This window comes from Heterodontus francisci, chromosome 38 (assembly GCF_036365525.1).
Source record: "Heterodontus francisci isolate sHetFra1 chromosome 38, sHetFra1.hap1, whole genome shotgun sequence".
Taxonomy (NCBI): Eukaryota; Metazoa; Chordata; class Chondrichthyes; order Heterodontiformes; family Heterodontidae; genus Heterodontus; species Heterodontus francisci.
The window spans coordinates 14937319-14962439 of NC_090408.1; the positions used below are offsets into that span (position 1 = coordinate 14937319).

Genomic DNA, 25121 nt, shown 5'->3' on the forward strand with positions numbered 1-25121 from the left:
TGGCTGCTGCTCTTTACCGAATGAATTGAGGAAATCCACAATCTTTTTAATGCTGCTGGTGATAACCTCAATGTCCACCCTGTTGGCCCAGTCCCTGCACAGGATCATTCTGCCCCACCATGTCTTAAGCATGACGATAACCCGACCCAAGCAGTAATCTTGCATTACCTGTCCAAAGTACCAATAAATTGAACAACAAGATTGGCTAGATCGAAGTCACAATTGTGAGTTACACAAAGATTAGTGGCCAGGCAGCACATTGAGACAATGGATGAAACAAGCATTTCCACTTGTTAGTTCTAGTGGCCTCCTTGAAACCTTCTCATGAACCCCGAGGTAGCTACGGCCCCCGGTTGAGAACCCCTGTACTGGATTATCCAACTTCTTATGATACATTTTTAAAAAAAGAACTCTAATATAGTAATATGTGGCAGGCAATGCTAATTAATATCCAAAGAGAATTAGAACTTCTGCTCATAGTAATCAGAAGGATTGGTAACTAGATGACACAGCTTTATGACAACTGGCAAAAGGATCAACGGCAAGTGAGGAAATAAAATTTATGCAGTGAATTATGATCTAGAACGCAGTGCCTGAAAGGGTGGCGGAAGTAGACTCACTATCAAAAAGGAATTGAACAGATACTTGGGAAACAGAAGAGAAATTTTTATGGGGAAGGAGCAGGGGTGTGAGACTAGCTCTGCGAAGAGTCAGCATAGACACAATGGATCGAATGGCCTTCTTTTCTGATGTATGATTCTACAGTTACCATTTTCATGTAAAACATTTTTCCCAAGTTGATAACTTTGAATACATTCTAGAGAATAAATTGAGGTTTTACCTGATTACGGCATTGCTGAAGTTGAGATGTTAGAGTGTCGATCTTCATTTTTGCTGTCTCCACTTCTTCCTTTGCAGCACTAGCCAAATCGCTGCTCTTTGCAGCAGCCAGCTGGGCACTTTCAAGCTGTAGTACGTGGAGAAAGAGAAGTGACCAGCACATTCTAAACAGGTCAAGGCCCTCAAGGTAGATGAGCTCATGATTTTTTTTTTTTGCTGAAGTAAACTACTAATTTTCAAATTCAAAACACTTTCCAGCAGTTCTGTTCCTGGATTTATGTAGACTCCTACAAAGACCATGGAATAAAAGATTTATTTTTTCAGGGAATGAAAGTGAATTGCTGGTTGTGAATTGTGTACAATTATAAAAGTTGCCAATTTTAAAAGTGACACAGGTCTGACAACATACAATAGTGACAACACTTCAAAAGTACATTATTGGCTGGTGAGTTCTTAGGGGCATCCTGAGGTCACGAAAGGCAAGTTTTTCTTACCTAGTGGAACCACTGCTTTAGCTGTATAAGCTGTGGCTCAGTTGGTAGCAAACTAAAACAAATTATCTGATCATTCTCTCATTGATATTTGTGGGACCTTATGTGCAAATTAGCTGCTACAATTTCTACATTACAACTGTGATTATACTACAAAGTCCTGTCATCAACCATAAAGCACAATTTGTGAAAGGTGCCAGATAGATGCAAATTCTTTCTACCTTGTCCAATGCCAATTTTAGCAGAAAGAAAGAAAGACTTGCATTTATAGAGCACTTTTCACAACCACTGGATGTCTCAAAGCACTTTATAGTCAATTGAAAATTTTTTGACGTGTAGTCACCAATGAAATATAGGAAATTTGACGGCAGCCAAATTGCACACAGCAAACTTCCACAAACAGAAATGACTAGATAATCTATGCTCGTGTTATTGATTGCAGGATAATATTGGACAGGACACAGGGGAAAACCCCCTGCTCCTTGAAATAGTGCCATGGGATCTTTTAGGTCCACTGAGGGCAGACATTGCCTTGGTTTAATGGCTCATCTGAAAAATGGCACCTCTGACAGTGCAGCACTCCCTCAGTACTGCACCGGAGTGTCAGCCTTGATTTTTGTGCTCAAGTCCTGGAGCGGGACTTCAACCCAGAACATTGTGATGCAGAGGCAAGAATGCTACCAACCTCCGTTTGCTCCATATCCTTTCCCAACAAAAAACTATTTACCTCAGCTTTGAATTTTTCAAATGATCTAGATTCAGCTTTTTGTGGGAGTGTTCGATTTCCATTACCCTTTGTGTTAAGAAGTGCTTCCTTGTATCATCCCTGAATAGGCCATCTCTAAATATTAGGGTATGCTCCCTTGTTCGCAATCTCCCCACTAAGGAAAATAGTTTCTATTTACCCTACCAAATCTTTTAATCATCTTAAAGACCTCAATGTTCTATACATAAGAGACTACAAGCCACCTTCCCTCATATATCTAATCCTTAGAGTCCAGGTATCATTCTGGTGAATTTGCACTGCATCCTCTTCAAGGCCAATACAACCTTCCTGCAGTGTGGTGCCCAGAACTGATCACTGTACTCCAGATGTGGTCTAAGCAGAGTTTTACACAATAATAGCATAACCTCCACCCCTTTGTATATCAGCCCCCTTGAGATAACAAACACACCCTTAGCGTTTTGATTATTTCTCAGTATACTATATACGGAGCACTGGTTCCACATTCATATGGTCTAAACTGTAAGCACGCTGTTTGCTGTTACTTGAGTCTCCACTGTATTATTCATTTTCTTTTCCTATAGCTATCACAAAAACTGATCAGTCAGTTGTGTGTACATATGTAGAGTTTCAAATACAAACATACGAATTAGGAGTAGGAGTAGGCCACCTGGCCTTTTGAGCCTGCTCTGCCATTCAATAAGTTCATGGCTGAACTGATTGATCCACATTTCCACTACCCCCGATAACCTTCCACCCCCTTGTCAAGAATCTATCTACCTCTGCCTTAAAAATATTCAAAGACTCTGCTTCCACCACCTTATGAGGAAGAGAATTCTAAAGACTCATGACCGTCTGAGAGAAATAAATTCTCCTCATCTCTGTCTTAAATGGGCGACCCCTTTTTTTTTTAAAACAGTGACCCCTCGTCTGAGATTCTCCCACAAGGGGAAACATCCTTTCCACATCCATCCTGTCAAGGCCTCTCAGGATCTTAAATGTTTCAAACAAGTTGCCTCTTACTCTTCTAAATTCCAGTGAATACAAGCCTAGCCTGTCCAATTTTTCCTCATAAGACAACTCGCCAATTCCAGGTATTAGTCCAGTAAATCTTCTCTGTACTGCCTCCAATGCAGTTACATCCTTCCTTAAATAAGGAGACCAGTACTGTTCACAGTATTCCAGATGTGGTCTCACCAATGACCTGTCAACTCCTCACTCGCTCCCTTTCCCATTTCTCCTCTGCTGTCTCTGGGTTCCTGCTTTTTCCATACTCTTCCATGCTCTTGTGCTGTGCTCCCACAGTGCTTTTTGCTCTCCCCTGTTCTCCGAGCTCCTGTTAAGGATAGACAGGCTCTGCAGTGAGAAGCAGGCACACCTATCTAACTGGTATCTGTCAGTAAATACTTGTTTTCATTAAAAGCATTATTAAAACACAATTCAAATGCAGCTCTTTCATATTATGATTATTTTAATTTAGATGAGGGTGTTCATGATTACGAATGCATTTGAAAGTTTCCTTTAGCCAAAAATGTTTGAGAACCACTGATCAAAATATTGGGCAGCAAAATCAACTCCTGATGCTGAGGGAATTGGTGCACTTACAGGAGTGACAGATGACGCAGGACCTGGGAGAATATCCAAGACGGATTCCAAATGTGTAGCATGTACTGATATTGATTGCTTGCAGTCAGTTCCCACCCAGCCAAGGGAAAATGGCATGTGTCATTAAACACTGATCTATTCTTTTTCCTTTACAAAAAAAGCAATAGATGCTAAGTCCACCCATGTGATTGAAATAACATTGATCGCCAAGCAGCCAACTGCTACATTTATAATCTAAGGGCTTTGTAATTATCTTATCGGGCCTCATGTGAGCACGATTGATGAAGTTCTGCTTTGTCCTGACTTTTGGAATTGTTTGTGATGATTGAGAGGTTGTTCCAAGTCCTTTTTACAATCTCTTTGATTCATTGACCTGGAATTCAGTGCAATGACAATATTGTTGACGCGTGCCATACATTAGACCATGGAGCTCACCAATCCTCCAGTAGTAAATTACACCAAAATTTGATGACGTACTCATTTGAACGTGCCGTAGTGAGGACCGTGGCAAGTTGGAAGTGGCAAAGCCGATGTCCTATACAGATCCAAGTCAGATCCTGCTCCATAATAATAGCACACACTGTCGATGCACCATTACTGTGGTGCAATTTTGAATCAAATTCACCAACATAGTGATACTCTTCTGCAGTGTGGGAGACAAACCAGCGATTCAATAAAATAAATTCCTTAACTTAGCTCATTTACAGTGGGTTCATAATTCATGCCACACCTAAATGTTTATGTTGGCCAGTTTCCTTGGGATTAAAGGTATGTGCCTGGAATTCCCTGAAGGATTCTTCTGAATGATCACTCTCATTTTGATGGAAACACCATGAAAATGGGATTTCTCCTGATCTTGTCACAAAGTTGATCAGGAGAATCTGCTGAGGAAATTGCCTGCAGTGAATGCTACCATAACTTTCCACATATAATATAAATGTTTCCCTAAAACATTTAGCTAGAAGTTGGGTTACACATTATACTTGGTAACAAATCAAAATGGGTTTTCCTTTTTGCAGCCGGTCAAAAGCATCCTTTCCAGACGCGTTGACTTATTACACATACCTACTAGAAATGTTGCAATTCCATGGTATTTCTTCTAAATTCTTCTTGTTTCTAAGGCACAAATGAGAATTGTCTCTTGCTTTTATTAATTTTTGGCATTTATAAACTTAATTTTCAAGAAGCTAAGTCTTGAGATTTTTTAAAAATTCATTTACGTGTACAGGAGCTGTGTCTGAATCACTCTCCTCAAGTAGTTTACACAGCTCCTCTACAGCTATAGCTCTGTTTACCATGGTTTTCAGCAACTTCTGTCACCTTAAGTTTGAAAGCTGTCATGTAACTTGTTCTTTTCTCTGCCATGTTAACGGAGTTAAATTTTTTTAACCGACCATTAGTACAAAGAATTCCGCCTTGCTGCCCTGAGAAATTTGTCTGCGTGTCATGTGCGACGCTCGATAGATGGATAAACACTGTTAGCTCATTTGGGCTACTTGAGTATGACGTATTTTAAGTGAGGGTGGGAGCCGGCCATTCAGCAAACTAGCATGGGAACAGACTCTTTAGTTTAGTCAGGTTTGCTCACTACGTTTTTCAATAAAGGGACAAGGTATTGCAAAAATCTATTATTCGTGGTGATAAGACAAATTTGAGTCTTCGATCATGAAAATCGGAGTGCATATTTGGGTGCATATTATACTTGGAAAATTACGCTAATACACTATTTCAATTTGTTATTTTCTTTTTAATATTAATTATTGGGATAAAGGCATCGCCAGCAAAGTCCGTGTTTATTGCCCATCCCTAGTTGCCCTTTTGAAGATGGCGGTAAGCCCCTGCCTTTATGAATTTCTGCAGTCTGTATGTAGGTTCTCCCACGATGCTGTTACAGGCAGAGTTCCAGGATTCTGACCGAGTGACGATGAGGGAACAGTGATTTTTTCCTGAGTTGGGATCATGTTGAATTGGAGGGAAATCTCAGGTGATAGTGTTCTCATGCAACTGTTGCCCTTGTCCTTTTTATTATAAGACAATCATTCCAGGCCTTGTGCTACTGCTAGTTCAAAAATATACTTGCTTCAATTGTATTTATTACTTCCAAGTGGAAAATCTAGACCCTCTATAATTCCCTAGTCTGAATCTGCCTTGCCTGACTACGGAATGTAATGTCCTTGGCTGTAATCATTTACTCAGACTTTTAATGCATAATATACTTGCATGTTACAATAATCACTAATTCCTACATTACACCAGTAACTACATTTCATTGGCTGTAAAGCGCTTTGGGACATCTGGTGGTTGTGAAAAGCACTATATAAATGCAAGTCTGCCTTTTTTATTCAACCCAGTCAAACAAACAGTGAATGTATAAATGGCTTTTTAAATAAAAGTAATGTTTACAGCTATTCTTAGTTATTAAAATATGATTCAACTGAAACCAGATTACATTTATTTGTAGGAAGTGTATTGCTTAAACATGGCAACACGGGAATTGTTAGACCAAAGAAATCAAGGTCTGTTCTATAATCCTTTATAGTCAGAAGATAGAATGACAATGGAGTTGTTGTCTAATTATGGAGTCTTCTGGGAGGAGCCAACTGACAGGCTGTCTCAGTTTTCACCATCCAATTAAGGAAGGTGGGCGGGATCCCAAGCCAGGATGCCCACTTGAATGGTCCGCAACACTGGACCAATCGCAAGCCGACTGGCGGAGGTGGGCACTGCTGAAGAAGGTAGGGGAGCCCTTGGAAGCCTTATTAATATACTAAAATGTGAAAGGCCCACAGGTTGCAGGGCCATGATTGTGGAGAGGAAACTCCTCCACATGAAGGGTTCTGGCCAATGCTGCAGCCTTCATACTTCTGTGGCCACTTCCTGGAGCCAGTGGGATAACGCCTCGATGCTCCTACTACAGTTTACCATGAGGAGGCTGCCTCCAAGCTGCCATTGGCATCTTGACTAAGCAGTGGGGGGGTGAAGTTAGTCTGTGCCGGGAGCTTCCCAGTGGTGTCCTCAACCTGCTCCCAAGTGGGCCATTAAGTGGGCTAATTGCCTGGCTGCCGCTACCGAATGGGTGGTCCTCCTCCCCAAGAAGCTGCCTCCGGAAAAATCGCGCGGAGGCGGCAAGTGAATTTACCAGCTCTTCCAACTTCTAACCTACCACCGCTTCAGTGGCAAAATCCAACCCTGTGTTTCCACTATAACCATCAGGAGTCAGTTCTATAGATTTAATACTAACTGAAATAATGTTTCTGCAAATTAGTGTTTAATTTACCCTCCTTCAAAGACAGGCCATGTCCTCTGGTTCTACTGTTCTGAACATTCTCAAGAAGTAATGTAATCTTTGTTTCTACTTTATTTCCGTTAGATTGGAAAATAGCGAATGTAACTCCTTTATTTAAAATGGGAGGGAGACAGAAAGCAGGAAACTACCGGCCAGTTAGCTTAACATCTGTCATAGGGAAAATGTTAGATGCTTGTTATTAAAGACATTCTAGCAGGGCATTTAGAAAAATTGAAGGTAATCTGGCAGAGTCAACATGGTTTTGTGAAAGGAAAATCATGTTTAACATTTATTGGAGTGCTTTTGAGGGAGTTGCATGTGCTGTGGATAAAGGGGAACCGGTGGATGTAATGTACTTAGATTTCCAGAAGGCATTTGATAAGATGCCACATCAATAAGAGCTCATGGTGCAGGGGGTAACATATTGATATGGATAAAAGATTGCCTAGCGAACAGGAAACAGAGGGTAGGCATAAATGGGTCATTTTCTGGTTGGCAAGATATAACGAGTGGTGAGCCACAGGGATCTATGCTGGGCCTCAACTTGTTACAATTTATTTTGTTACGACGGACCACTCCTGTCAAATGCCCCAATCAAAATATACGATCCTGATTGTGGTGGGACCAACGCACTGTTAATTCAATCCTGTCATTCCACAGATCGGCTAACATATCATTTAAAAAGTTTCCAAATTAAAGAAAGACCCACCAAATTGGACCATCTATTAACCCCCGAATGAGGCTACCCAAACCAGGTGTCTTTAAATCGACAAATTAACTCTTTAATTAAAAGAACTAATTTCTTGAACACTATGAACATTTAAAAATAGAACAATTAGAGTCCTTGCAAGTTTACAGTCCAATGTTGTTCGAAGTCCAGCAATTTCAACAATTAACGACTTGCAAACACTTTCAACAGAATCAATCTGACTTGAGAGTTTTTGAGGGATAAAAGATTGTCACAGTTGACAACCACTGATCTAGGTGCACAAAAACATGACCCAGGAGTGTGACGATATGCTGCAGCACTGGTGACCATATTCTCTGCTCATACCATTGTGCACTTCTCCAATCTTCAGGAAGGAAAACTGATTCACAGATTAGTAAATATATGAATTTTTAAGTTTCTTTATTTACAGACAATAAGTGCATGCACAGCGTAACATTTATAGCAATTCTCACCTTATTTCAAACTATCCCAGTTCCTCCTCCCACCCAAAAGAAAACAAAATATCTCCCAGCTTGCAGTCTATGTAACACTTTTCTTTGGCCAACTGCATCACTGAATCAGACCAAGATTTGGCCTCTCTTCTTAAAGAGGCTGGTCAAAGCCTACCTGATTCTCAGCAGATCTCAACAATTCACCCGAACATGTGGCTCTTTTAAGTGACCTCTCCCGACATGACATTTGCAGTTGGACCCAACTCAATCGTTACAGTGCAGAAGGAGGCCATTTGGCTCATCGTGTCTGCACTGGTTCTCTGAAAGAACAATTCTCTCAGTTCCATTCCCCTACCTTCTCCCCGTAACCCTGCGCATTCTTCCTTTTCATATAACTGTCTAATTCCCTTTTGAATGCTTCAATTGAATCTGCCTCCAACACGGGAAAGCCTTTCTCGTTCAGACCTTGGGCACTAGAACCACTAATTAAATTGGCTCCAAGCCCTTCCAGAGTTGAGGCTTCTTCAAACTAGCTCCTGCAGGAACTCCAGAGGGTAAAATATACCAATCCTTAATGAGTGAAAATTTACCAGAAGCTTTTGAATATGCAAATGGCTTATCCTTTAGTTTCCAGCAGATGAAGATAGCAATTTCAATGTTTGGTTCATTAGCTCTTGTGTAAACCCATTAACACACTTCACTTTGTCCCCAGCCCAGCTACCTCTATCATAGTGGGAGAAAGGGATCTGAATCTTGGTGAATTAACATTTAAAGCATAAACATGAAGTAACTCCTCTAAAAAGAAAACTCCCCTACATTATATTTATACATTATATAAGTTTACTTGATATGTTTTGCCTAATTATTTACATGCTAACTAGTTCCATGGTAACATAGTGGTTATGTTTCTGGACTAGTAATCCTGAGGTCTGGACTAATGATCTGGAGACTTGAATTCAAATCCCACTATGGCAGCTGGGAAATTTAAATTCAGTTAATTAATTAAATCAGTAATGGTGGCCATGAAACTACTAGATTGCTATAAAAACCCAACTTGTTCACTAATGCCCTTTCGGGATGGAAATCTGCTGTGCTTACCCAGTGTGGCCTATATGTGACTCCAGACCCACAGCAATGCAGTTGATTCTTAACTGGCACCTGAAATGGCCAGGCAAGTCACTCAGTTGCCAGCACCAGCTTCTCAAGGGCAATTAGGAATGGGCAATAAATGCTGGCCTTGCCAGCGATGCCCACATTCCATGAATGAATAAAAAGTTAAGACATCTTCCATTACAGGACCGTCATTTTCTCCGCATTTTATCATGGTCCTGTAGTTTTTTTTCCCCCGGGAATATGTGGTTTGCCTTTAAGACTTGCAAAGGATCAGTATTGCTTTAAGTTATAGGAAGGTGCATTTTGTTGCCTTAGAAAAGCCATTTGGAGACTGCAATTCAAAGGGTGCATTCTCGTTACCATAGATACAGCCAATGGGAGTGAGTATCAAGCGATACATTTGTTACAATTCAACTTTGAACTGGCTTTTTAGTTGAAGACAGTTCGTTCGAACAGAACACAGACACAGAGGACACAGCTGTGGTGTTTCGCACCTGAAAAAAAAAGCTCTCAACCATTTAAACTGAAGAAATAGGATTTTTGTCTGTTAATTATTATCTCTCAAAATTCTAAAAAAGTCAAGCCAAAACAGAGATCTCTGGTAATTTAAACTGAAGGAGGGAAGCTAGACTGTGACAATCTTTTATCCCTCAAAAACTCTAAAGACAGATTGATTCGATTGAAAGTGTTTGCAAGTCGTTAATTGTTGAAATTCGCTGGAGAAGGAAAGCATCACGTACTGCTGGAGTTGGACTACGGACTATTCTCCTGTGGAAGAACCTTTTTTTCCCCCCACATTGGACAGCTGTGAGGATTTCAAGCAACACTGGACTGTAAATTTGCAAGGACTCTAATTTTTTCTATTTTAAATGTTGTTTATATCTTGTGTTTAAGAATTTAGTTCTTCTAATTAAAGAGTTAATTTATTGATTTAAAGACACCTGGTTTGGTTAGCCTCATTCGGGGGTTAATAGATGGTACAATTTGGCTGGGTCTTTCTTTAATTTGGAAAGTTGTAAATGATATGCTAAACAATCTGTGGAGTGACAGGATTGAATTAACAGTGCGTTTTTCCCACCACAATCAGAATCATATATTTTGATTGGGGGCTTTGACTGGAGCGGTCGGTCGTAACAATTTCTCTAAGCAATAATTCCATATGGCCAGAACATGATGAGTATTTTGAGTGTTAGAACATTCTACAGAACTTTTGAGACCGTACAAGTTACCTTGGCATGACAGCTTCTTTCCAAGTTCTCCTTGTATTCTTCGATTTCTTCATACTGATCTCCCCTTAGCTGCTGAAGTAGCTCAGCTAGTTTGCTCTCATATTCCTGTTGACTACCAGACTCGATTTCCCGTAGTCTATTTTCATACTTCTTCTTAATTTCCATCATTTCCTGCATGAACAAACATTAACGCAAAGTTAGAGAATATTCAAACAGTTCGGTGGATTCATCATAAATATTCCAAATGTACACTTTTAATACAGGATATTAAATATAAAAATGCACTATAAAGAACCTTCAGACCTCTAAAATGTTGACCATTTTTAATTAATTGCTCGAATTTTCTACAATGAAAAAACATTTTCAGCATGATGACACTGGGTATTAAATCACCAATACCAGGCACTATGGAATGGGAGATGCAGATTAGGTTATCCACTGTACTTAATTGCCATATTGAGAAAGAAAGGAAAATTGGCAGCAGACTCAATGGATTATTGTGCTGATCTAGGAGCAGGTCACTCATCCATCATTCTGGTGTCATAACAACTTCTATGCAGGGAGTGGAGGGTCAAGTGGGGCAGAGAGAGATGGATGTTAAAAAATATAATTATATTAAAAAGTGACTTTTTTTAATCCAAAATTGAACAAAATACAATTTGTTTAAAAATGCTCGACAGATAGCTTCCTCAAAATTCAGATCTTATTCTTCCAACACACAACTCTGCTGGTTCAAATAGGAAAAAATACAATTTATCAGTAAACAAAACAAGTCCTTTTACCAACACAGTAAGCTAGGTTTGATGAAAAGAATCCAAGTCTACATCTTCTGGTCTGGGACCTTGTTGGTGTATGCTAGCAATGAGCACTTTCACCCCAGAGGTCACAGGAGCAAGAGTAGGCTCAAGGCACTGAATGGCCTGTTCTGCCATTTAATTAAACCATGCATGATCTGCACCTCAACTCCATTTACTGCCTTTACTCCATTTCCCTGGATACCCTTACTGAATAAAGATCTATTAATCACAGTCTTGAAAATTGCAATTAACCACTAGTAGCCACAGCCTTCTGGGGAACAGTTCTAGATTTACACTACCCCGTGTATAAAAGGGCTTTCTGATTTCACTCCAAAGCTCTAATTTTAAAAGAATATGACCCCTTGTTATGGATTCCCTCATCAGAAACCAGTTTATCTATCTACTGTATCAAATTACTATTTTAAAGATCTCAATTAGATCACCCCTCAGTCGTTTAAATTCAAGGAAATATAAACCAAGTTTATGTAACTGGTTCTCATATTTAATGCTTGAAGCACTACTTTCATTCTGGTGAAAATGCACTGTACTCCCTCCAAAGCCAATATATCCTTTCTGAGGGGTGATGCCCAAAATTGAATGCAGGACTCCAGATGGGGTCTGACCAAACCTCTGCAGTAGCTTTTAGGAATTTGTGTACATGGACATCCAAATCCTTTTGCTCTTTAAGTTTATCACCATTAAGAACTAAAGTGGATGACCTCATAAATCCCCACACTGAATTTTGACTTCCACAAGTTTTTCCACACTTATTTAAATTGCTCTTTGTCCCTTTGTAACCTCCTGCTCCCATCTGCACAATGTATTGTGCCTCCTAACTTAGTCACCTGTAAACCTGGATATACAACTCTTTACTTGTTCAGCCAAGTCATTAATATATGCTGAAAGCTGAGGCCCCAGCACAAAACTTCAGAAACTCCACTTGTCAGATCCTGCCAATCAGAGAATGTTCTCTGTCGTCTACCTCTCAACCAATTACAAATCCATGGCACAGGAATTTCTTGAATTCAGTGTATTTTCAATTTTTCGAACAATCTCTTGTATTTGAACCTTATATGGACTTCCAGGAGGCATTTTATAGACAACATAAAACACCAAAATAGGAGCAGAAGTAGGCCTTATGGCCCCTCGAGCCTGTTTCACCATTCAATAAGATCTTGGCCAATTCCCTACCTCAACTCCACTTTGCTGCTCTATCCCTATATCCCTCTATTCCCTTAGTGTCCAAAACTCTATCTCAGTCTTGAATATACTCAACAAATGAGCATCCACAACCCTCAGTCCTAAATGGCCGACCCTTTTTCCTGAGACGATGACCCCTCGCTCTAAACTCTCCAGACAGGGAGAAAAAACCTCTCAGCATCTATCTTGTCAAGCCCACTCAATCTTAGATGTTTCAATGAGATCAGCACTCATTCTTATAAACTCCAGAGAGTGCAGGTCCATTCTACTCAAAATCCATTGATACTTCCTTGTCCAATATGTTAGTGACCTCCTCAGAAAATGCAACTAGTCAGACATGACCTTCCTTTCCCCACAATTTGTGGTTAACTGATAAGTCTGTCATTTCCTGGTTTCCGCCTCCATCCCTTTTAAACGCAATGATATTTTCCAGCCCAAAAAGGTACAATCCCCAAATCTAACTAACATATTTGCAGTGTCCTTACCCATTTCTTTTAAGCTTTTAAGATGAAAACCATCAAGTCCTAGAGACTTGTCTACCTTAAGTCCTAATATTTTCTCCATTACCATTTTCTTAGTCCAGTAACTTCCCTCCTTGGCCTTATATTTTGGTTCCTTTGTACCAAAGGTATTTTATCCTCTTCTTCCACTGTGAGCAGGGATGTAAACTGCTCATTCAATATGTCTGGTATTTGTTTGTTGTCTATTATAGTCTCACCGCCACCTACCTTTAAACAGGTTTCCACTAGGTTTCATTGATTTTAGGTGATTGCCCAAAACCTGATAAATTTCTGTAATCCTTTGTGCTGGTTAAGTGCAAAATACATTCAGTGCAATCTAAGTTTCCACGATCTTCTGTGCTAGTTTAAAAAACATCGTGCTAGAAGCCAGCCCCGCTCACAAAACTGAGCATGAACCCTCCCCACCCGCCAAACTCAGAAGAATTAATCATCATTGTGACTTTCCTCTAATTGCGCCCATTTACAGGCCTTCGAGGCTCTAAAAATTAAATTGGTTTATTGGAGGAAAGGGCACCAATTGGCACAATTTAAAAGTTTTTGAATGTAACTTAATTAACCAATTACTGTGCCCCAACATAACGAACAAATAGTTCTGTATATTTTTCTTTAAAAAAAAATACACTCAGTAATTTAAAAGAGAGTTTCTCACGTGGTAGTGTCAATCCTGATTAAAAATGCTTAACTCTTTTGTGATAGGCCCATTTTCAGCTGTATTAGTTAACAGGATTTTATTTTGGTATTAAAATTTAGGATTTCAATGTTTTTTGAAAAAAACTGGAAAAGGGATTTCAGTGGACATTGAAACACCTGCAAATAGTTGAACTTGATGGATATTTTGAAAGGAAGTTCAACAAAAGCTGAACTGGTAAACAAGGACTGCAATGCAGGTAATTTCAAGGAAACTAGCAGGAGATTGATCTCAGAGCTACCCTCTGTTATGACAGGAGAGAATTTATAACTGGGCATATGACCTGCTTGCAAAAGGTTTTGGTTTCAGTTTGGAACTTTTAAAAGCCAGAACGTTTGGACAAAAAACAGGCATTTGAAATTTGATTTTGACCTGCCTGAAGATCAGAAAACGATGCAGAAATAGTACTACCTCTCTGTAAAGGAACCCTGCATCTCGAGAAGAAATGCTGAATTTCAAATGTGGCAGATTTCTATTGCCTCCTGTCTCTAAAGAATCCCTGCATCAAGTGTGGTTCCTGTTGCCTCCCGAGTTAAGAAATTCTGAATATTGGAAGAAACCTTTTACGGCTGTACTGCTGCTGCAAGACCTAAAAGGATCCTAATTGCTGCACACTTGGTGGAAGACCTTATGTGAAGCCATTTACCGCTGAAGCTCTTTGAACGCCTACCCATCACAGACATCAACCTTGCCTGGAAAGACATCATCTGGCATCCAACTACTCGACTTTGGGACACCTCACCAAACCAAAGAACCTCCTTCCAGATCATGACAGTCGAAGTTTCTTTGATTCCTTTCATTGCTATGGAACAGCTGTAAACCAAAATCCTTTTTTCCCAGTTAGCTGGTTTTTGGATGTATGTGCATGAGGGCTAGGAAAAAATAAGGGGGCTTTAATGTCTCAATTTGAATATAGATTTACTTCATTATTGGTTAAGACTAGGTTTTATAATAAACAGTTAATTTTGTTGGAGATTTAAGAAACCTGGTTGGTGTGCTTTATTCAGAGACACAGAGTATCTCATTGGCTGTTTCGGTAAGTGGGGAAAATTTATTGATATGCCATGACCTGTGGAGAAGTGGGACTGAATTAACAGTGCACTCCTCCTACCTTGGTCATAACATAGTCAAACTGCACCATGTTACCACTGAAATATATCAAGGCTGTTTTTTTTTTTTTTAAAAAGAACTTATGTTAAACAAAAAATAGTGTTTTAAAACCCTGCCCGATTACACTGGTTCATACCAGATTGTGAGTTCAAGGATATAAAAATGAGTTTGAGCAGATACTCGAGGAAAAGAATTTCTCAAAACCAGTGCAATTTTGGGCGCAATATATGCCTGAATCGCCAGCTGCACCCAAAGCAGAAATTCTACCCCACAGTACTTCAATCCTCCTGTAGCAACCTGCGTCTACCCTGGCTACATTCTAACAGCCACTCCATACAGTTGACAAATCACATTTGCACAAACGCGCCTCCTATGCCTTACTGTCACTGTATTTATAAAATTAAAACAAAAAATGTTGAAAATACTCAGGTCAGACAGCATCTGTGGAGACAAACAGTTAATGTTTCAAGTCGATGACTCTTCATCAGAACAGTATTATAAAAAATGTTCCTGTTAATTTTAATATCCCTTAAATTTGCATATCCCTTTTTATAGCTCATTTCTTTCTATCCCTTTGTTTTTTTTTGGAACTTGACCAGTTTGCTGGATTTCCACTTTTCCTTGTATTTGCGTGAGCCTTTTCTTTTAGCTTATTATCTCTTAGCTTATTTATTGTCCATGGTTGCTTAACTACACAAGTGGAGCTTTTGCCTTTTGGAAGTTATGTACTGGTCTTGTACAGTGAAACCTGTAAATTTGGGATACCCAAGGAGCTTATTGTCAGGTGTCTTATTTAAAGGTACCCTTATTTTCAAAAGGCTGAATTTGCTGCAAATGCAAACACTAGGTGGCGCAGTACTAGGACATGTGCAAATGCAGCCTCTTCCACTGTAACGTCATTGTCTGCAACATTCAGGCAGTTGCCAGGATTAAAGATGGCACCGCTCAATTTATCACAGAAAAAGAAATGAAACCTGAATATCCACTCAATGGCTGCCATCGCCACCTCCATCCCACCCCCAAAAGTCCCTGGCTCCCCCTGCCATTGAGCTTCTCTCTATCAGTCCCTCCTGCGCCCATCTTCTCACCACTGGCTACCCATTACCTTCCCTTAAGCACTCGCTACAGCATCACCGGTTCCCCCCTCTGTCAGCCGGTCGGTGCACACCTCGCCACTACTCCCCCCGACCTCCGCACCCCCCACCACCCCGCTCTCTGGCCACTCATTCCTCATCACCCCCCCCAGAAGCTAGCTCCAGGCCGTATCACTTCGCTCCTCTCGGCTACTCGCTACCACGTTCAATCGTTCTCTGTGCGCCACCCAAAGAAGCAGGTCGGGCCGTGTGGGGTGACAGGGCAACCAAAGGAGCGAGCAGCCGAGAGGAGGGAAGTGGTGGGGCCTATAGCTAGCAGCTGGAGTGGGGGTTGGAGAAAAAAAAAAGAGGGGAGGGAGCAGCCAGAGAGCGGGAGCGCGCGTAGTGAGGAGCGGAGAACAATTGACCGAGGGGAGTGGGGGAGCAGTGGCGAGGTCTGGAGTCTGCGGTTTGGGGGGGGGGGGTAGAAAGCGTGGAGCTCTGGGACGAGTGGCCGAGGGGTGGGGGGTTGGAAAGGAGGAGAGTGGCCAGAGGGGCGAGTAGCTGAGTTGGGGGGAGTGAGTGGCGGGGATCGAGCTCCAGCCTCAAGGTCCCCCATTCAGCCAGAAAAAACGATTGCGATCGCAACGCAACCTCTCCTCTTTCCACTTTCAGAAACCCGCACCGAAGATTGATGCATCTGTGAAGATCAAAGCAGCCAAGTTGGGGGCGGGGGTTGTTGCTGGATACCCGATGAAGTTGCAATACATGATGACACTTTACCCTGCATGCCTGAAGACCAGGCACATGCACGAAGAATGACCAGGTGTGCCTCCTTGACGAAGTTTACCCACGCAGGCGCCAACTAGTCCTGGCAAGACCTAGGCTGCGCATGCACAGCATCTCACTGACAGCAGCAGATAATTTACACATGTGTGCAGCTTGGAGCACTCTAATGACGCTGGCGGAAGTCACTGTTTTCAAAATTGTTGAATGTACAGTAAACCAGATGAGTCAAATATCCCAAGATTGGCTGTACCTCCTGCAATGTTCCTATCTTTTTGCACCCTCACTTGGATCGTGCCCATTCTGAAGCCCTGCCAGCAGGAGGTAATTTAATTTTCTGGTCATTAGGTTTCCAAGTTCAGTGCCATCCCAGGGTCCTTTTCCATTTAAGAAGGAATGTCCATCTCTCCCATCCTACCGCAATCCTCATTCCCGTCTCCATTTCTCCCAGCCCCATTCCCCTCTCCCCGTCTCATCCCCACATTTCTCAGTCTGCTCCCGAAGCCCCCATCTACCCCACCCTATTCCCTTTACCTCCCTCTCCTCAAACCCTCCCACTCACAGGATTTCAGGCCATCCCCCCACTCCAGATGATTTTAGGGCGCTGAATTCACAGTGTGCAGCCAGTTGCGACTCTCTGCAGTGACGGCTCTGAGCACCAGTTGCTGATGAACTCAGTGGAAAAGGCGAGAAATGATTCTGTTTAAAGGAAAACACTTCAACCTTGTGGCTGACTCACGATGTCATACTGACTATCATTATTTATGGTACCTCATAAATTTCTCATGTGGGCGCACTACCATGGGAAATTTATCTGCCAGGCTTTTGGAGGCAGCGTTCGGGATAGGAACCCGATTCCAGGAAACTGCGGAGTGATGTGATGTTCCTCATTGCACTTTCCAGCTTCTATGGAATGGGGAGTTCTTCACCCAGCATCCACAGCAGGGAAACTGCTCTAAACCTGGGATAGCGCCTACTAGCATTCAGTTTTAGAGATGGAGTACTTTCTCTGCTGCTATGGGTGTTGCATAAAAAGATCTCCATTTTACAAAAGCTGCTTCTGTCATCCTCTGACACCTTGCATTGACAAGTGTGTCCCATGTTTCAACTTGTAAACAGACTTGATGTATTGATGGCTGTCCATAGTTCGTAATTTGCAAGAGTCCGCAGTTTTAAGGTGCAACTTGTGTCTATTACAATGTAAATTACTTGCGATGGTCAGTAAGTGCCAATTTTTTGCCGGTGTCACTGTATGGTACCAAATATATCTTTGAAAACTTCCCACTATTTGTTGGCATATCAATTAACATTTCACCCCAGTTTATTGTGGTCGGTCTGTTTCTCAACCGATTGAAATTTGCTTTACTCAAAGTTAAAACTTTTCTTTCTGTCTTTCCCTTCTCTCTCTCCAACCCAATATTAAATTCAATCACATTATGATCACTCTTTACAAGATGTTCCTCTACAATCTGATGGTTAACTAATTCTGTTTTATGCCTCATTGGTAAATCTAGTACGACCTGTTCCATCACCTGTTCTGAAAAACACTGCTGTAGAAAACTGTCCGAAATAATGTTCTAGAAATTTGTTAACTTTATTACTTGAGCTGTTCTGCTTCTCCCAATCTATATAAAAATTAAAAGCACCCATCATAACCAAATTGCTTCTGCACCCTAATCTTCATATTTATATGCCCCCCAGTATATCACTAGGTTAGCAAGAAGATCCTAGCAGTCATGCATTTGTTGCTGTTCCTTATTTATGCTCATACTGTTTATATTGCTTCTTCACCCTTACTGAAATCCTCTCTTTCTACTGCTGTAATTGGGTCTTTTATCAATATTATTCCCCCTCCTACTTTCCAAAGATCTTATAGCTTGTAATATTTATTCTCAGATGCCAAAGCTGTTGGCCAAGTGTCTACAACGTCCAGAACATCATGCCCTTTAAACAGATTATGCTTCTAACTCATTTGTTTTATTTCTTACCCTATGTGCTGGCATATAACAAAGTATTTGTAGCTAAGAAACAAGCCATTCAGCCCAATGTTTATACTCCACTCAAGCCTCCTGCTGCCCCTCTTCATCTGACCTTACTGAGATCCTTCTATTCCTTTCTTTCTCATGTTAATACAGTTTCCCCTGGAATGCAACTATGCTATTTGTCTCAACTACTCCCTGGGGTAGCGAGTTCCATGTTCTAACCACTCTCTGTGTAAAGAAGTTTCTCCTGAATTCCCCATTGGATTTTTTAGTGACTATCTTAGAGTTATTGATTCTAGTTCTGATCTCGCCTGCAGGTGGAAATATCTTCTCTATGGCGACCCGGTCAAACCCTTTCATAATCCTGAAGGCCTCTATCAGGTCACCTCTCAGCCTTCTCAGAGAACAGAGCCTGTTCAACCTTTTCTGATAGCTCTAACCTCTGTGCAGAGCTCTACTTTGTAACAGTTCCTACTCCGCCCATGTGCCCAGATGTTCCCCCTGCCCCAACACTTCGATGAGGATGCTCTGAATATTGCTACGCAGGGAATTAAATATGTTATTTTTATTTTACCACTGCAGTTTATTTTTAAACAGGTATATTGTTATTGCTTTCAATAACATCTGTTCCAGAAATATATAGGTGTTATCACTTTTGAAACTTCAATCTTTGCTCTCTCTCATTTTTACCTTAAGATATCTGAACTATCCCTCCCCACGACTATGCCCCTTTCCTGGTTTAAATTATTTTACATGGCCTTATTATTTCTGTTCTCTTATGGAATATAAAGTTCTTTAGACACAATATTGCTCTTTCAGTCATATTTGAAATTAATACCCTTTTTAACATATAAGGTTGCACAGGAGATGAAGAATAAGGTAAATGAGCCAGGAACTTTGCCATCAGATGCATTACAGCCCTCCTCAGGAAGGTATTTCATGAGGTAGTTCGAACAGCTGGTTACCGATCACAAAGGGAAACAGATGGTGACAAAGAAAAATCATACTTGTATCAGGTCCCCCATCTCACATCTGGACACAAGTTTCCCAGACATTCACCAATGTTGCCCTGCACACGTACCCATAGGAAACATCCCATCTGATTAACAAAATTCTGTTTGCGACTTTGTATTGGTTGTGCATGCTTGAATGCCTAATATAAAAAGGACAGCAAGGAAATCTGGCTATAGCACTTCTGTAACGTAAAGGAGGTGGGCGATTGCAGCCAACTGAGCCGCTCTGGAATTTAGCACAACTTCATGATCTTTAAACACAGCCAGTGCCACTGATCAATGAGAGTTGATCCTATCAAGGGATCTCGCACAAAAACAGTTGTAACTGCTTTAAACATCAGATGCATACCTTCGCATGGAGGTTTTTCTGAAAATCTAACTCTTCCTGCAATGTTTGTAGTCTGTTTGTCAAGTCGCATCTTTGTAACCTTTCATCTTGTAGTTGTGTTTTGGCCTCATTCCCAATTGAATTAACCTAAAGTAAAATGAAACAGATAACATAAGTATCAACGTCTTTTTTGAGGAGGGGAGGGAGCAAGGTTGCTGGTACACCATGCTTACTTTTGCAATTTGAACTTGGGCTTCAGACAGCTCTTTCTCCAAGCTCCTCTTCTCACTCAGATATGTTGCCACATGAGCCTCTTTGGAATTCAGTAAAGTTTCCAGGTCTCTTACCCGGGCCAAAGAAGATTTCAACTCAGATTCCTTTTTTGTATTTCTGGAAGAATAGAACATTACATAGGATTTTCATTCCAATTATTTCTACTTGGACTGGAGTTAATTTATTTTACTAGTTCCAAAATTTGATATATTAAAATCAAAGGACATCTGCTGCTTGTGTATCGAAGCAAAGGACTTGCAAAACAAAACACACTTCCTCACATTTTTAAAAGATCTTTCTTACAATTACTTTAAAAAGCACCAGCCAGTAGATCAGTGCTGCAGTAGAATTTGCCCCTGTAAAGAACTACAGGCCCAACTAATTTGCCTTGCATAATACAATGATAGCAGAGTTGCTGACTAGTTATTGTAATTAATCTCTCTCAATTAGTTTACAACACACATGACCTGGGAAAATGCAAGTGGTGGAGAGCTTTGACAACCACAGGTTCAAAGTCACCAGCTGCTTCCAAGCATGAAATAACTCAGATATTGGGCTGGATTTTACAGCAACCCCTGCGTGCCCCCCCGACCCCCCGAGACATTGGTGGTTGTGCCGGGGCAGAGGCAGAAAATGCCTTCAGGAGAGGCCCACCACGAGCCTCGACACTGAGAGACCCCCGGCCCGATATTGCCAGTGGCGGTGAGGCCTCGTGGTGGACACCCGCCGCTTGAAGACGGGAGCAAAATCTGCATATTTTTTAAAAATGCAAATGAATGAATTACTTACTTACCTGCTCCCGTGTCTGTCCCGCTCTGATATTGGTGCCAGTGGCTGGCACTCCCACACCTCTGTCCGGAGATCCAAGGTGGAGCACTGGTGGGGGTGGGGGGGGCGGGGGGGTGGGGGTGGGGGAAAGAGAGCAGGTAAGTTTCTCTATGCAGGGTGGGGGAGCGACATCACAGTAATTTAACTAGTCTCGGGAATGGTGGGAAGAGATAAAGCTTAAGGTGTGTGAACTTGGCGGGGGTTGGGGAGAGGGGAAATCACGTGCACCAGATCAGTGTTTGTCGGGGGGGGGGAAATAAGAGGGCAGGTACTTAATTTATTGTATTGGGGGGGGGGGGCGGGAAGGGAGGGGAGGGTCAGGATCAAACATTTAACTTTTTTTTAAAATTGCAATGTAGGGTTCAAAGCCCTTTAAAAATGGTGTCGGTGTCTGCACAGTGATGCCTGACTCCGTTGCCGGGACGGACTGCCCATCCCCTCAACATCGGGGAGGGTGGTGGGCGCTCCGCCCCGGCCATTTAAATAAGTCGCTGTGTTTAATATTGCAGCAGCTCTGTGAAGTACCGCCCGTGTGTGCAGGCCCCCATTATTTATGGCCACTGCCGATTTCAGCGGCGGCAATGTAAAATCCAGCCCATTGTATCCCAAACTGTTGTTTTCTGAAAGAAACTTGTTCGATCTGCATTTGAATTAATCGGTATTAATGGCTTCCACCATCTCCCTATGGAGTTTATTGCACTGATTATTTCAGTAAGTGTGTTGTCATTGTTTTCAGAATGTTCTCAGGTTCTACTGTTCTGGGCAAGACAGAATTTCTTATCAAGGTCTTGATTATCTCGTCCCTTTCGGATCCTACCAACAGCAATCATATCAGCTCGAAACCTTCTATTTTCCAGTCAGAACATGTCCAATAACAATCAGATTTTTAAATCCTCTTTCATCATTCCGTTTCCTCTATTCTGTATCCTTTCAATTGTTGCAATATCTCTTTTTGCATTGTGACAACCAAAACTGTATTCTAAGTGCAGTCATGCCAATGATTTATAAATAGGCAGGATTACCTCAATTTCAGCTCAATATTGAACTTTTAATCCATCCCATCTGATTTGCTTTACTCACTGCTGCTTAGCATTGTTGCAATTGCATCAGTATGCTGAATGGTTTGAAGCTAACATGCTCGAGGAAAAAACAACAAAAGTAAATATAAAGTTTTGCTAAATACATATGTGATATGTAAACTAAAAAAACCTTTAAAGGAATCATATTGATATACCATTTGTACATATTTTATCTGCAAACAGGTTTCAAACAGCAGCTGGACCAGGGGATCATATAAATGTTCTACAAAAATATTTTGACTGCCTTCCCAGCAAAATGCCTGAAAAGCATCAATTCTGATGAGATAATGAGTGCCAATGGATGTTGTTATGAGTCAAACCAACTAGAGGCAGGAGGGCAAAATGCATTGCTTGGGAAGCAATTCCATACACATATCACAAGCTACTTATGTAAATATGGGTTTATAATTATAGTTATAGTTAGCATGAAACTGCAACTCATATGGATGACAAAATCCCATCAACAACAGGAATGGATGGGCTGGCTAACCTCGGACATGCTGAGATTTGTAAGCCCATGAACTCAGACACATCTATGAATAGATCAGTATGTCTACATGCATTTCCTGTCATTATTCCCCAAACCCCCCACCCATCACTATAAATTCCTCTTTCCATATTTATACTGGAAGCTGCCTATTGGAGACTTGCCACTAGTGGCATATTGCCTCTAATGTGATGCTGCAGCACCATCACAGAGAGAATGATGTAAATATAAATGTGACATGTATAATTTATGCCAAGAAATGGGGATACAAAAATTCACCTGGGGATTGCACTTGGGCTTAATTGTGTGTGTGTAAAGTCACATAACATTGACTAGCAAATGAAATCAAACCACAAAATTTAAATATGGAAATGACAGGGTGACCAGAGAATATGAAATAAGACTGGTTATATCAAAAGCTTAATAAATAGAATAGCCCATCAACTCTACGCTGCATCTTGGTAATGGGAAAACAGTAGATTAGTGTACATTTCATCATTTCAGAACCCTGGTTCTCCAAACTCTGGAAACAACTAAACAGAAAAATTTACTAAAGACTTTTGCTGTACTACAAACACCTTTGACAAATGTGTTAAAGTCATTTGCTGTTTTTAGTATGGTACAGTTGTGTTTTGAAAATGAAAATCATGGACCCATTTACATTCCACCGTCTCATTAGCAACCACTTCAGCCAACAGAATTTGCAGTTAGAATGATGAAATGAAACAGTGTCCAAATTAATCATTTCAACTGAATTGTGGTATATATGTTTTATCAGGCCATTGGGCATTTTGATTACATTTTACCAGCTGAAGAGGGTTGATAAGCTTTCTTTGGAACAGTTGTACTTCCACTAAGAGCAATGCAAGCTTAAGATTGGAACAATTACTTTGTTTTAAGTCCACGGAGTTTAGTCGGGTGTGCAACTGATGATCTAAAATTGTTCACGGCTCTAGAGACAAACCTGCAACCATCAAATGTTGAATTCAGCAATAATCCAATCGAATTTGGAAGACAAAAGCTATTGTTGCACTCCCTCGTGTTCATAAGCAGCTGTATGAAAATGTCATGAGCTAACACAGTACTTTAATGGAAAGTCAAGTGACATTAATGGAACCAATCCCTTTTAAAAAAACAATCAATGCCAGCTGTGGCTCAGTGGTGGTATTCTCACCTCTGAATCAGAAGATTGTAGTCTCACTCCAGAGACGTGAGCACATGGGATGCCCTGAAGTCATGAAATGTGCTTATATAAATGGAAGCATGTAGGATGCCAACTTTAACTCTCTGAGACAATCAATTTAGTTAGATTAGAACATCTACATTCTACACATTTGCATGGAATATTCCAACTCTGGCCTAACTAATACCTTGTTCAAATTCAATATTGTTTCCTTGTTTTTTTATATTCAAGGTTCCTTTGCCTTTTACTGTTTAGTTGGCCTCTTTCTGTGCCTTAAACTTTCTATGATTCTATGAATGTCTGCAATTCCACTCTTTATACATCTAGCAAAATAATGTACGTCACACTACTCTAAATTCAACTGAACCTGTTGCTAATCTGCCCATTCTGGAAACGTGCCTGCATCCTTCTTCATGGCAGGCCATGCCTCAAATTTAGAATCAGAAAACTTCAACACTATTCTTCCTGAACCAGCGTCCAAATTGTTTTTATAACTGGAATACAGTTATCAACTGTAATAAAAAAAAGTGGGTGATTAAACTACAGATTTCTTGACTGCACATGAAACTGATTCTTGGTGTAATTTGACCGGGTGTGGCATGAAGGAGCCCTAGCAAAAAACTGTGTCAATGGGAAATGGGGGAAAACTCTCCACTTGTTGGAGTCATACCTACAACAACAAAAGATGGTTGTGGTTGTTGGAGGCCAATCATGTTAGCCCCAGGATATTGATCCAAGAGTTCCTCAGGGTAGTGTCCTAGGTCCAACCATCCTCAGTTGCTTCATCAATGACCTTCCCTCCATCGTAAGGTCAGAATTGGGGATCTTTGTTGATGGTTGCATAGCGTTCAGTACCATTCACAACTCCTCAGATACTGAATCAGTCTGTGTCCGCAAGCAGCAAGACCCGGACAACATTCAGGTTTAGGCGGATAAGTGGCAACTAACAGTTGCACTACACAAGTGCAAAGCAATGACCGTCTCCAACAAGAGAGAATCTAGCCATCTCCCCTTGACATTCAATGATATTACCATCACTGAATCCACCACCATCTACATCCTGGGCTTACCACTGACCAGAAACTTAACCAAACTACCCATATAAGTTATGTGGCTACTAATAATTATTCTGCAGCAAGTAACTCACCTCCCAACTCCCCAGAGCCTGTCCACCGTGTACAAGGCACAAGTCAGGAGTGTGAAGGAATGCTCTTTCACTTGTCTGGATGAGTGCAACTTCAACACCACTCAATAAGCTCAACACCATCCAGGACAAAGCATTCCACTTGATCAGTACCCCATTCAACATCACAACTTGCCAAGG

At 41.1% G+C, this 25121-nt stretch overlaps 1 protein-coding gene across 1 annotated transcript in view; it reads right to left on the reverse strand.

Moving 5' to 3' along the window:
* Window positions 1-25121, reverse strand: part of LOC137352309 (lamin-B3-like) — a 58957-nt gene that overhangs the window by 29276 nt on the left and 4560 nt on the right. Inside the window, exons 2-5 of the mRNA XM_068017595.1 lie at window positions 20181-20337; window positions 19969-20094; window positions 10450-10620; window positions 842-967 (exon numbers count right to left, since the gene is read on the reverse strand). Of these exons, the coding sequence (XP_067873696.1) occupies window positions 842-967; window positions 10450-10620; window positions 19969-20094; window positions 20181-20337 (580 nt within the window). The remainder of the gene's footprint in view (window positions 1-841; window positions 968-10449; window positions 10621-19968; window positions 20095-20180; window positions 20338-25121) is intronic.